Source organism: Tamandua tetradactyla, chromosome 21 (genome assembly GCF_023851605.1).
Source record: "Tamandua tetradactyla isolate mTamTet1 chromosome 21, mTamTet1.pri, whole genome shotgun sequence".
Taxonomy (NCBI): domain Eukaryota; kingdom Metazoa; phylum Chordata; class Mammalia; order Pilosa; family Myrmecophagidae; genus Tamandua; species Tamandua tetradactyla.
The window spans coordinates 16,003,918-16,018,448 of NC_135347.1; the positions used below are offsets into that span (position 1 = coordinate 16,003,918).

A 14,531-nucleotide genomic window follows, 5' to 3' on the forward strand; every position below is an offset into this window, starting at 1 on the left:
AACAGGATACTATGAACAACTTTACACTAATAAATACAACACTGTAGATGAAATGGACAAGTTCCTAGAAAGGCATGAACAACCAACTTTGACTCAAGAAGAAATAGATGACCTCAACAAACCAATCACAGGTAAAGAAATTGAATCAGTCATTCAAAAGCTTCCCAAAAAGAAAAGTCCAGGACCAGACGGCTTCACATGTGAATTCTACCAAACATTTCAGAAAGAATTAGTACCAATTCTGCTCAAACTCTTCAAAAAAATCGAAGTGGAGGGAAAGCTACCTAATTCATTCTATGAAGCCAACATCACCCTCATACCAAAACCAGGCAAAGATATTACAAAAAAAGAAAACTACAGACCAATCTCCCTAATGAATATAGATGCAAAAATCCTCAATAAAATTGTAGCAAATCGAATCCAGCAACACATTAAAAGAATTATACATCATGACCAAGTAGGATTCATCCCAGGTATGCAAGGATGGTTCAACATAAGAAAATCAATTAATGTAATACACCACATCAACAAATCAAAGCAGAAAAACCACATGATCATCTCAATTGATGCAGAGAAGGCATTTGACAAGATTCAACATCCTTTCCTGTTGAAAACACTTCAAAAGATAGGAATACAAGGGAACTTCCTTAAAATGATAGAGGGAATATATGAAAAACCCACAGCTAATATCATCCTCAATGGGGAAAAATTGAAAACTTTCCCCCTAAGATCAGGAACAAGACAAGGATGTCCACTATCACCACTATTATTCAACATCATGTTGGAGGTTCTAGCCAGAGCAATTAGACAAGAAAAAGAAATACAAGGCATCAAAATTGGAAAGGAAGAAGTAAAACTATCACTGTTTGCAGACGATATGATACTATACGTCGAAAACCCGGAAAAATCCACAACAAAACTACTAGAGCTAATAAATGAGTATAGCAAAGTAGCAGGATACAAGATCAACATTCAAAAATCTGTAGCGTTTCTATACACTAGCAATGAACAACCTGAGGGGGAAATCAAGAAATGAATTCCATTTACAATTGCAACTAAAAGAATAAAATACTTAGGAATAAATTTAACTAAAGAGACAAAAGACCTATACAAAGAAATCTACAAAAAACTGTTAAAAGAAATCACAGAAGACCTAAATAGATGGAAGGGCATATCATGTTCATGGATTGGAAAACTAAATATAGTTAAGATGTCAATCCTACCTAAATTGATTTACAGATTCAATGCAATACCAATCAAAATCCCAACAACTTATTTTTCAGAAATAGAAAAACCAATAAGCAAATTTATCTGGAAGGGCAGGGTGCCCCGAATTGCTAAAAGTATCTTGAGGGGAAAAAACGAAGCTGGAGGTCTCAAGCTGCCTGACTTTAAGGCATATTATGAAGCCACAGTGGTCAAAACAGCACGGTATTGGCATAAAGATAGATATATCGACCAATGGAATCGAATAGAGTGCTCAGATATAGACCCTCTCATCTATGGACATTTGATCTTTGATAAGGCAGTCAAGCCAACTCACCTGGGACAGAACAGTCTCTTCAATAAACGGTGCCTAGAGAACTGGATATCCATATTCAAAGAATGAAAGAGGACCCGTATCTCACACCCTATACAAAAGTTAACTCAAAATGGATCAAAGATCTAAACATTAGGTCTAAGATCATAAAACAGTTAGAGGAAAATGTAGGGAGATATCTTTTGAAACTTACAATTGGAGGCGGTTTTATGGACCTTAAACCTAAAGCAAGAGCACTGAAGAAAGAAATAAATAAATGGGAGCTCCTCAAAATTAAACACTTTTGTGCATCAAAGAACTTCATCAAGAAAGTAGAAAGACAGCCTACACAATGGGAGACAATATTTGGAAACATATCAGATAAAGGTCTAGTATCCAGAATTTATAAAGAGATCGTTCAACTCAATGACAAAAAGACAGCCAACCCAATTACAAAATGGGAAAAAGACTTGAACAGACACCTCTCAGAAGAGGAAATACAAATGGCCAAAAGGCATATGAAGAGATGCTCAATGTCTCTGGCCATTAGAGAAATGCAAATCAAAACCACAATGAGATATCATCTCACACCCACCAAAATGGTCATTATCAACAAAACAAAAAATGACAACTGCTGGAGAGGATGCGGAGAAAGAGGCACACTTATCCACTGTTGGTGGGAATGTCAAATGGTGCAACCACCGTGGAAGGCAGTTTGGTGGTTCCTCAAAAAGCTGAATATAGAATTGCCATACGACCCAGCAATACCATTGCTAGGTATCTACTCAAAGGACTTAAGGGCAAAGACACAAACAGACCTTTGCACACCAATGTTTATAGCAGCGTTATTTACAATTGCAAAGAGATGGAAACAGCCAAAATGTCCATCAACAGACGAGTGGCTAAACAAACTGTGGTATATATATACGATGGAATATTATGCAGCTTTAAGACAGAATAAACTTATGAAGCATGTAATAACATGGATGGACCTAGAGAACATTATGCTGAGTGAGACTAGTCAAAAACTAAAGGACAAATACTGTATGGTCCCACTGATGTGAACCGACATTAGAGAATAAACTTGGAATATGTCATTGGTAACAGAGACCATCAGGAGTTAGAAACAGGGTAAGATAATGGGTAATTGGAGCTGAAGGGTTACAGACTGTACAACAGGACTAGATACAAAAACTCAAAAATGGACAGCACCATACTATCTAATTGTAATGTAATTATGTTAAAACACTGAATGAAGCTGCATCTGCACTATAGTTTTTTTATATATATATTTTTTGTATTTTTTATTTTTATTTTTTTCTCTATATTATCATTCTATTTCTTTTTCTGTTGTTTTGCTATTTCTTCTTCTAAATCGATGCAAATGTACTAAGAAATGATGATCATACATCTATGTGATGATATTAAGAATTACTGATTGCATATGTAGAATGGAATGATTTCTAAATGTTGTGTTAGTTAATTTTTTTAATTGATAAAAAAAAAAATCAGTTGACCATAAGAAAAAAAAAAAAAGTAGCCTAACTGGTTGCATAAACTGAGCAGTGCACCTAGTAATGCTGGAACTTCAGTATAATAAAATTTAAAATATGTTAATGCTTCAAAAAAAAAAAAACTGGAAAGAACTGATCTGTTTCTTGCGTTCATTTTTCTATTGTATTTGCATCATTTTAGAGGGGATAGGAGTAATCAGTAATATTTCAAAGAAATATTTTGAAATACTTTTCAGGGAGCTGATCTAGAGTTGCAAGAACAATAATCACTGAACTAATCCTATCCCAAACTGAAAAATTCTTAACTCCTTCCATTTTATCTCCTACTGAATTACTAATGTAGCCTACATGGAACTTTACAAAGGAAAAAGTTTAAAAAAATGATTACTATACCCCAAGCTTTCTCAAAGAAGCTAAAGTTAAAATTTATTGTAGAAAACTATTTTCTTAAATGTATTCTCAACTAGAATATATGCTTTAATTATTTAGTGACTTATTTTTCCTTTCACAAAATAATTGCAGACAGAAAATGTTTAAAGCGTTCTCATAATAGTATAATTTTAGAATTTTTAAAAAGATGCTGCTTACTTAGATTTTAATAAATGCTACTCTTGTCAGTTCTGTACATATAAACTTTTGACACTACCATGATGGTTTAAACCATTTATTTATTATTGATAAATAAATAAGTAAGACATTAACTTCTAAAATATTTATTCAAAATCTACTTATTCAGCTTTAGATAATTTTAGGGTAATAAATCTGATTTTTCATTGTTTCACAATTTAGCTTTTTAGTGATAAGTTTATCCCTCCTTTACAATATATGCCCAACTATACTGAATATGTCCAAATTTTATAACAAAATTTTACCTTACATAAATATTCCTAAAATTATACAGAAAACAATACAAAGCAACTAACATTTTCATATTAAAAATAATTATTTCTAGTAGGACTGCTGAATCATTATACTGATATTTCTTTTGGTCTCCAGTGTCTTGGAGCAGCTAGAACAAAAAACGAATACTCATGGAAATGTGACAAAAAAAACAAATAATCATGGAAATGTGACCCATAAGAAACTTTAAAATATGTTGTATAACTACTTATTAAAATGTACTTGGGAATTTATTGTTTTTTTGTTATATATTATATTTCACAATTAAAAAAGTATTTTTTCAAAAATAATTTCTATTGACTAGGACAAATATAACTTGCTTTCCAATGGAAATTTTCCATTAGAGTCAATTCTGCATGTGTTTTTGTTGTAATGGCATTTAACTTTCTTCATTTTTGTTTTAATGGCATTTAACTTTATTCATTTAAGGAAAAATACAATTTATCCAAACATACCTCTTTCACCTTTCCAGAATCAATAACAAAGACAACATCATTGACTGTGATGCTGGTTTCAGCAATATTGGTGGAAAGGATCTGCAATACAGTATTATTTCATAGTTAATAAGAAAACAGAATAAACAACAAACAAGAATAGAAAAAGAAGATTTTATGAAGCTTACTATTTTTCGAACACCTGCAGGTGAGTTTTTTAATACCTTCTTTTGATCAGATGTTTGCATATTTGAATGAAGCATAAAGACTTGATATCTGTGGACAATTTACAGAGAAAATACACTATAGCATCCGTCTGTTATTTAAAGTAACAAATAAAAAGCTTTAGCTTTTACCTATGTGTATTCTCAGCAAATCGCCTGTCATCAAACAGGATGCGATCCCTCAATCCAACAATTTCATCATATCCAGGTAGGAAAATTAATATTGCACCTTGGGAGATAATTATTTTTTAATCTTAAATCTCATTTTAAAATAAGAACCAATTAAATAAATTTATTATAAAGAGATATATCACATGTTTTCAAGTACTGCTAATCAATAACAACAAAAAGATTATACTTATGACATTATTTAGGCATTACCATCAATGAAATTACGTGAAAATTTTACTTTTAAAATCCAAATATACATTTTTGTTCCAGTTCTTATAGACAATGCTTATTTACCAGCATCACAACTATGGCAGATGTTGTACAGGAGATGCATGATCAAATCTAAGTCTACTTTTTCATCATCAAAACTATGATGATAAGCTTTCAGGAACTCTCTGTCTTCTGCACTGAGGTCACTTCCATTTGTTTGAACCAAAGAACTTTCATCTAGATTTCCAAATTCCAATGATGCGCTAAGAAAAAAAAAGATCAAGTCAATGATTCCCATTATGTACTTCTTCAAATTTCCAATATACCATAAGGAGGCTACAAGATAATTAATATGCTAACTATAATATAGTTCATGTTTTAGTTTGAAGCAGATTTTTCAAAGTAAAATTTGGCAATAAAAGCTTTAAAAGAAAACCAAAAGTCATTTTCCCAAAGAAGATATACAAATGACCAATACACACATAAAACAATAGGTCAACATCATTAGCTATTAGGAAAATGCAAATCAAAACCCTAATGACACACCACTTTACACCCAATAGGATGACAATAACCAAAAAGACAGACAATAACATGTGTTGGCAAGAATGTGGAGAAATTGGAATCCTCATACATTGCTGCATGTAAAATGTGAAATGGTGTAGTCATTTGGAAAGCAATTTGGCAGTTCCTCAAAATGTTAAAAATTGAGTTTCCATAAGCCCTAGCAATTCCACTCTTAGGTGCGTGTGTGTATGTATGTGTGTATATATATATATATATATATATATATATATATACATATATATATATATATGAGAAAATTAAAAATATACCCACACAAAAACTTGTACACAAACATTGATAGCGACATTATTCATAAAGAGCCACAAAGTGAAAACAATTCAAATGCCCATCAATTGTGATGAATGGATAAATGGTAGTATATCCACACTGAAATATACAGCCTTTAAAAAGGATGTAAGTACTGACAGATGCTTTAGTAGGGGATGGGCCTTAAAAGCATTATGCTAAATGAAAGAAACCATTCACAAAAAACTACATATCATATGATTCCATTTATATGAAAAGTTAAGAATAAGCAAAATATGTAGAGACAGAAAAGAGATTTAGTGGTTGCTAGAGCTAGGAGAATTAGGGGATAAATGTGGAGTGACTACCAAAGGAAGTAGGCTTCATTCTGGGGTGATAAAAATGCTCTAAAATTGATTATGGGAGTATTGTATAACTCTATGAATATACTAAAACCCACTGAATTGTACCCACTTAAATGGGTGAATTGTATAGTATGTGAATCATAACTCAATAAAATGCTTTAAAAAAAACAATGTTTGGTCAACATTCATAGTCTCTTTCCTGATAAGCTATTTCTCATTGTTCAATATTAGAAATAATACTCAGATGAATATTCTTACATTAAAAAAACTCTTATCACTACCCGCTTAATGACTATTTACTGGTAATTTTGAATTGAAATCTTTATACTTCTTTCTATCTCAATTTTATCTTGCAACTCTTCTGATTTTTTTAAATTTTTGACTATCATATTTTAAATTCCTAAGAGATCTTGTTCCTTCATTCATTCATTAAAAGTTCACTGCACATCTACTATATCCAATCACTGTTCTTCAACAAAGGAGACAAGGAGTTTACTAAATTCTAGTGCAGGAAAAGACAGAAAACAAACCAGCAAATACAGAACATTCAGTAAATTCTAGTGCAGGAAAAGACAGAAAACAAACCAGCAAATACAGAACATTCAGTAAATAGAGAAAAAGTAGAGCAGATTAAGGGTCAACAGTGCAGGGAGTTAGATTGTAACATAAATAGGGCAAATCTGGGTGGGTCTCATAAAGGTGAATTTTGAGCAAAAACCCAGGTCCATTCCTTTTTCCTATTCCTAGCACATTGCTTTTCTTTCATGAATGAAATATATTCTATTACAATACTGTTTTATTTGACGTCTCCTTTGGGTCATTGATTCTTCATTTAATCTAAGTTCTGGTCTTTTTAGTTATTGTTGCTCTTACTGTTTGTTGTTATTTATTTGACTGATTTATGAGTATTTTACCCCTCAAAAGTCTGGTGATCAATCCTTGGCTGTTTGTTCATATTTAAAATGTAAAACATCAAGAAACTCCATATACACAGGTAGCACTATTGAATACCTGGCTTAAAGATGGTTATTTCATTCAAGGAACTCAAAAGTTTATATTTCTAAATCTTTTTTCTAGCCCTGGTCTACTTCTCCAGGAAACAATTCTCAAGTTTTCTGCCAAAGAATATAAACTCTAAAGAGGAAAGGTGAAAAAGGGACAGTAGAAAAGGAGTGGATAATATCACACTTTCAATCTACAGACTATCACTTTAAGTCCCTTTTTTTGTTTGATACCTCACTCCCACCCTCCCATTATGCCTGGTAAACTCCAAGTCCAACGTTTCTATGACTTAGTTTTTTAATAAACCTCTCATTTCCTGTCAAGGTAGAGAAAGGATATCATCTGGTAAGCAGGGGAGAAGGGAATCTGGAGTTCTAAATGTTCAGCCCTTTCTTACACTGCTTATTTCAAAGGTAGATGAATGAGCTTCTCAGCGTTCCAAAGCTAAAATGAGTGTATTTCCCACTGGAATTCTACACTGTAGGCACTCAGATTTCCATTTTCTTAGCTCTGCAAAGTCACCTACCACTAATCATTAGCTATCCATTGTCTAAAAACTTACTAATATCTTCCATCAGCTATCATTGTCCTCATCCATTTTCCATGACTTGGACAACTGACAACTTCATTGTCATTTTAGTGAAGTTTTTAGGAAAATGTAGAGATAAATATATATATTCTATCTACCATGTTTAACTGGAAATTTCCCTTGCTGATTTTTCAAAATAAAAAAAAAATAGGTAACCAATACACATTAGATCTTATCAACAATTTAAAAATAAAATATCTAAAAAAAAAATCCTTAGAATTACAAAAAAGTTAATGCTCTTCAGATAACAGACTACAAATAGCCTACATCTGTCACATTCTATGATCTACATAGAATACTTTTTAAAAGGAGGTAGGATTAATAAAATACAGTATAAAGTTTTACCTGTAAGATTCTAGAAGATCCACAATTTCAGTCTGCCCAAAGTGTTTAGCCCAATCTAAAGCCATCCTATCAAAATTTAAAGATAGCAAGTTAAGACAGGAAAACAGTGTTCTTCAAATTGTAAAACTAATCACTCAAAATTATTTGCATACCTATTAAAGTCCGGATGTACAATTATTAAACAGTAGTGATTAATAAAAAGATGAAATACAAAACAAATAAGATACATGTAGCTATACAAAAATTTACAAAGAACAGATGCAGTTTAAAATAAATTACCAGCCATTTGATGCTTTACTATGGACATTGGCTCCCATGCTAATTAACTGCTCTACTTGACTTGAGAAACCTCGTCCTGCAGCAACCATCAGAGCTGTTGCACTGGTTTCACTGTGTCTATAGTCAACTAAAAGAAAGAAAAGAAAACCAAAACTGTTAGGTTCCAAATTATTTAAAGCCACTTTGTTTTTTTCTTTAAAGGGGAAACTGAGTTTCTAGAGAATTAACCTAGGAACTGTCCCTTCACATAACTGTATAACAGCATTATATTACCCCTAATTTATATTATTCACAGTAATCTGTTACTGATATGACTTTAGAATAAACAGGATGGACACTGTCAGTTGAAAGGAAAGGAAGGGAAAGACAGTTGTTTAATTGTTTTAAGCTCTGAGATAATTAAAACAGAAAAAGAAAGCTGCTAATTGCAGAACCCTTAAATAATCTTCCTAAATGTGCATACTGCCTTGATCACCAAATAACAGCACAAAATCAAAGAATCAAAAAGTTAAAAGATTTATTTCATCAGTAAGATCTGACTAAGAAACCTTTGGTTGCAAACATCAACACAATTTTTTATTGCTCTTTTGTTTTGTTTTATTCATCCATCATGAAAAGCTACTATTCTGCAAAATACTTGGGATGGTTAAGTTCATGTGTCATTTTCGCCAGTGTGCTGGTCTAAATCTGTGGTGGACACCAGAAAAGCCATGCCCTTTGATCTTCATTCAGTATTGCTGGGTGGGAGCATTTTGATTGTTTCCATGAAGATGTGACCCACCCAATTGTGGGTAGTAACTTTTGATAAGATGATTTCCATGGAGGTGGGTCTCCACCCACTAAAGGTGGAGTTGCTTGCTGGAATCCTTTAAAAGAGGAAACATTTTGGAGAGAGTTCCTTTTGGTAGAGACACAAGAAAGCCAGTAGATGTCACCATGTTTGCCATGTGCCCTTCCAGCTGAGAGAGAAAGGTTGAATGTCATCGGCATTCTTAAACCAAGGTATCTTTCCCCAGATGCCTTAAATTGGACATTTCTATAGACTTGTTTTAACTGGGACATTTTCTCGGCCTTAGAACTGTAAACTAGCAACTCATTATATTCCTCTTTTCAAAAGCCATTCTGTTTCTGGTATATTGCATTCCGGCAGCTAGCAAACTAGAACAGCCAGGTTATGGTATCCAGTCATTTGGAAAAGCAAGCATTGGCCTGACTGTTACTGTGAGGCTATTTCCTGGACTTATCATCAGTAAATTGATTGAATCTATGGCTGATCACATCCATCTACAAACAACTGAGGAGACTGTCATCAACAGTGAGTCCCAACAGCCCCCAAAAGGTGAGATACAAAGTGTGACACACAAGGAAGTATGCTATAAACCAAAAGAACTGTGAATTCTGGGAAGATGATGGAATAGGATAGATTGAGCTCAACCCTGCTCTAAAGAACAGCTAGAGAAGGGATGGGAGGGCGACTGAGATGACAATTCCAGGGTGTAAGTTACCTGGGACAGTATTCTGCACCGGGCCCTGGATGTAAAAGCTGAGGAACTGAGAAGCAAAGAAATGAAAACTGTCCAGCTGGCGCAAACACATTGATGCAGACACCCGGAGCCCTCAGGAGTGCACAGATGGGGAGGTGGGGACTAGGAAGTAACTCAAGCCACATTCCTTGAATGCACTACCCTCACCAGTACAGCCCCATGAACTGAGACTCATCCAATACCTGAGACTCATCCCATACCCCATGCACCTGAACCCCATCACCTGTCCCCATTCCCTGCACTCCAAGAGCCCCTGCCCCACCAACTGCCCCGCCAACCACTCCTGCCCAAGCGCAGTCTCGCCCCACCCTTCCTGAGCCGTACCTCCCAGTCCCTGTCCCCTACAAGCAGTTGCCAGCACATAAAGGCTAAAGGGGCTTACCTCCAAACCCAGGCTACACCCACCCACAGACCATACAGTCATGTAGCACCCCCCACACACCCCCAGCACTATGCATATATTCATCAGTTTATAGCACTCCCAAATCTGCACATGCACATGACCCCTGGTCACATGCCCCAGTTCTGGGAAAGTGCTGACCTGCACAGTTAGGCCACATCCATCTACAGCCCATGCAGGCACAACGGTAACCTGCTGCACTAGCTCTGCACAAAGGGCCTGGTACCCTAGACCAGCGTACACCAGCCCCCCCCCCCCCGCCAACCTATGCACCCGCAAAACCACATCCTCCCCGACCGCTGGGCACCCACCTTCACAAGCACCAGCTTAGCAACTCCAAACTGTGCCTATACCTGTGCTGCAATGCATCACCACACTGTTGTGCCCTGCCCCACATCCTGCATCGTGCTCCACATCCATCCCACACATACATGGCTTTGGACTTTACTGAAGGAAATACTTCCAAAGTAAACCAATCAAGATATTCACACGCCACGAGCTCAGCAGAAGATCACAAAACATATCATGATGCAGACAGATATAGCCCAGCCTAACGAACAAATTGCAACACCAAAGGAGACACAGATGCTGAAACAATAATTAAAGATGTTCATATACCTCTACTAAATAAAATGACATAAAGGAGATCAAGAAGACACTAGAAGAGCATAAAGAGGAATTTGAAAGAATAAATAAACCAAAAGAATTGCATGACTTTTCTAATTTATATAGACAGAAATCAGAGGAATATACATAGTAATGGATATTAAGAGTGTGAGATAATGGCGGAAGGATAAAGTTGAATCAGGCTGAATTTGCTGATATGGTCCCACTAAGCAGGGATTCTGGACACAATGTTAAAGCTCCAGGCTTAGAAAATGCTCTGTCAGTTTGTTCAGGTGGTTGGCTGAAGAATGAACTCAAAAGTGGCTTATACTGCCTGAAGCTGAAATGCTAGAACTTCCCAGATGTAACGTAGATGAGAGATCCAAAGGTATAGGGAGATTGGAATGTTAGAGTGAATTCATAATGAAAAACCTGCTCATCTACTCCAGGAATGTCCAGAGGACACAATTTTCACCAAGACTGTAAGGAATATATTTGTGAGACTCACTCCATCATCCCTGAAAAACACTTATTATTCTCTGTAAGGTCAAACAATACTGTGGGAACTGCTTTCACTGTACTTGGATACTTAAACACATTGGGGATTATCAGATCCTGGGTTGGCAGAAGTCAAGTGGCAGCATTTAATCAACAAAGACAAAGTGGCATGGCTACCATAATGGAAGCAGACTCAAAGCAAAAGTCAAAATAGTTTGACTCATACAGACTTACAGCACTGGCTAGAAGATCTTGGGGTACCTAGAAGTAAAACAGATTGGTAGTCTACTAAATTCTTACCTGATCTGTATAAGCAGAAGAGTTCTATGTCAAATGAACAAAAGTCTAACTTGAATTACAAAAACAGAGAGTCATAGTCCCTTAGTTAATTCCCAGATTTGAGGCAGTTCACAGACCCAGAGCCCCTTGAATGAAGGGAAGGCTGGGTCCCATTGTGGAAGGACCCTGTTATACTCCCCCCAAATTATATATTAATATTCCTCCCAGCTTTCCCAAAAGAGACCTGCAGCCTTCCACCAAGGTGATTGTACAATGGGGAAAAAGAAATGATAAGACATCTCAGTGATTATGAGATATCTGCTCAGAAGTGACGTTAATTCCAGGAGACCAGAAACATTACTGAGGTTCATTAGGCAAAGTAAGGGCTTACAGTGGTCATGTGTGCAATGGAGTTTTAGCTCAGGTCCATCTCACTGTGGATCCAGTCAGTCTCTGGGCCCATTCTGTGGTTATTTTCCCAGTTTCGGAAGCATAATTGGAATAGGCATACTGAATAACTGGCAGAAACCCCACATTTGGTCCTTGACTTGTGATACAAGGGCTATTATGGTAAGAAAGGCCAAATGGAAACCACTAGAACTTTCTCTACCTAGCAAAATAGGAAATCAAAAACTAATACCACATTCTTGGAGGGACTGCAGAGATAAGTGTTACTATTAAGGACTCAAAGTATACTGAGGTGGAGATTCCCACCATAGCCCCATTCAATTCTCTTTGGCTTGTGCAGAAAACATAAGGATAATGACAGCAGATTATCATACACTTAACCAGGTGACACCATTACAGCTGCTGTTCCAGATGTGGAATTGTTGTCTGAGCAAATCAAAATATCACCTGGTATGTGGTGTGTAGCTACTGATCTTGCAAATGTTTTTTTTTCCTCAATTGCTGTTAGTAAACATCACCAGACCATCAGTTGAAGGCTTTAAAAGGGGAAGTGATGATTTCAGCAGAGTGAAGGGAGAATTTCCATTTCTTCTTCAGCTAGGCAGTTTGCCCTGGGGAATTTATTTAAAATCTTTCTCAGACAGAATTTCTAATGCTTTCGCAAGCAGCAGGGACAACCACATCAACAGGTTGAGCCCTCAATCTTGGGGTCCACCCTATGAAATTCATTCCTGCAAAGGATAGGTAAGCCTACTTAACATCAGGCCCAAGAATCACCCCCAGAGAACCTCTCTTCTTGCTCAGATGTGGACTCTCTAAGCTAACTCAGCAGGTGAACTCACTGCCCTCCCTACTACGTAGGAACTGACTCCCAGGGCAGTAAATCTCCCTGGTAATGTGGGACAGAAATCCCAGGATGAGCCAGGACCCAGCATCAAGGGCTTGAGAAAGCCTTCTTAACCAAAAGAGGAAAGAAAGAAATGTGACCAAATAAATTTTCAGTGGCTTAGAGATTTCAAACAAAGTCAAGAAATTATCCTGGAGGTTGTTCTTATGTATTATATAGATATCCCTTTTTAGTTTATGGCGTACTGGAGTGACTTGAGGGAAATGCCTGAAACTGCTGAGTTGTGTTCCAGAAGCCTTGATAAAGATGATTGTATAAATGTATAACATTTACAATGTAACTGTGTGATTATGAAAAACTTGTGTCTGATGCTCCTTTTATAAAGACTATAGATAGATGAGTAAAAAAGGATGTATAAAAAATAAATAAATAAAAAGGGGGATAAAGGGTAAATAAATTGGGTAGATGGAAATACTAGTGGTAAATGAGAGGGAGGGGTAAGGGGTATGGCATGTATGAGTTTTCTTTACTCTTTTAATTTCTTTTTCTAGAGTGATATAAAAGTTTTAAAAAATGATCAGAGTGATGAATACACAACTATGTGCTGATATTGTGAGCCACTGAGTGTACACCATGTATAGAATATACGTGTATAAAGATTTATCAATAAAAATATTTTTTAAAAAATCTTCTTCAGAGTTCCCAGCTTGTGGGCTGCCTAATAGAATTTAAATTTGCCCATCCATCCCCACAGACAAGTAAGCCGATTCCTATAAATAACTCTCCTAATATTTACATACACATATATGTGTGTGTATGTGTGTATGTGTATCTGTTTCCTTAGAGAACCCTGGCTAATATAATATTCAATGGAAGTAACATGGAGAAATTTTACTTCCATTTTAATTCTTCCAAGAAAGAAATAATTAAAGGTCTACTGAATATATTTCTCAGGCAATTCAATATCCTATATCTAGTACTAATTTGCTTCAATTATAAAACTGATAATTTAGAAAACATTCACCACTGTAAAACAAAGTTCAGTGGTATAGTTTAAGGTACATACAAAAAGAAAACTTTAATTTTCCATACATATACATTTATCCTTGTTACTTGGTAACCTCTAAAACATGGTATCCATTATTGAAATAAAACAATGGTTCTTAAGTAGGGAAGGGTCTTACAAGATTATTACCTCAGGTTTTTTTGTTTGTTTACTTTTTGAAAGTAGATAGCCAAGCTTTATTCCTAGATTCAGATTCTGTATGTATGGCATGGCCAGGATTATGTATTTTTAAAGAGATCCACAAGTGCAAACCTATGGACCAAGATGGCTGTGTAAAACGCTTCAAATGACCATTCCCTCACAAAATCTTTGGGCAACTAGTAAAACTAGCAGAGTCATCTTACTTGAAACTCCAGAAAACACTCAAAAGGTTGCATTAACTACATAAGTGTAGAATCAAGAAAACACTAGGTAGATCTGGTAGACAAAGCTCATGGTGCCCTTTTTGATCCATTCTTCATTTCCTCCCTGGCAGTGCTGGAACAGACTATGCTTTCACTTGGGTTCCTAGCCCTGTT

The 14,531-nt window shown here is 35.7% G+C and overlaps 1 protein-coding gene across 6 annotated transcripts in view; it reads right to left on the minus strand.

The window, feature by feature from the left end:
* The window catches only part of YTHDC2 (YTH N6-methyladenosine RNA binding protein C2), a 156,391-nt gene that overhangs the window by 39,187 nt on the left and 102,673 nt on the right, over positions 1 to 14,531 (minus strand). For all 6 annotated transcript variants that reach the window (XM_077138925.1, XM_077138930.1, XM_077138927.1 and 3 more), the window contains 6 exons: positions 8,366 to 8,492; positions 8,087 to 8,152; positions 5,057 to 5,235; positions 4,724 to 4,820; positions 4,556 to 4,643; positions 4,389 to 4,469 (listed from right to left, as the gene is read on the minus strand). In XM_077138925.1, coding sequence (XP_076995040.1) covers positions 4,389 to 4,469; positions 4,556 to 4,643; positions 4,724 to 4,820; positions 5,057 to 5,235; positions 8,087 to 8,152; positions 8,366 to 8,492 — 638 coding nt within the window. The remainder of the gene's footprint in view (positions 1 to 4,388; positions 4,470 to 4,555; positions 4,644 to 4,723; positions 4,821 to 5,056; positions 5,236 to 8,086; positions 8,153 to 8,365; positions 8,493 to 14,531) is intronic.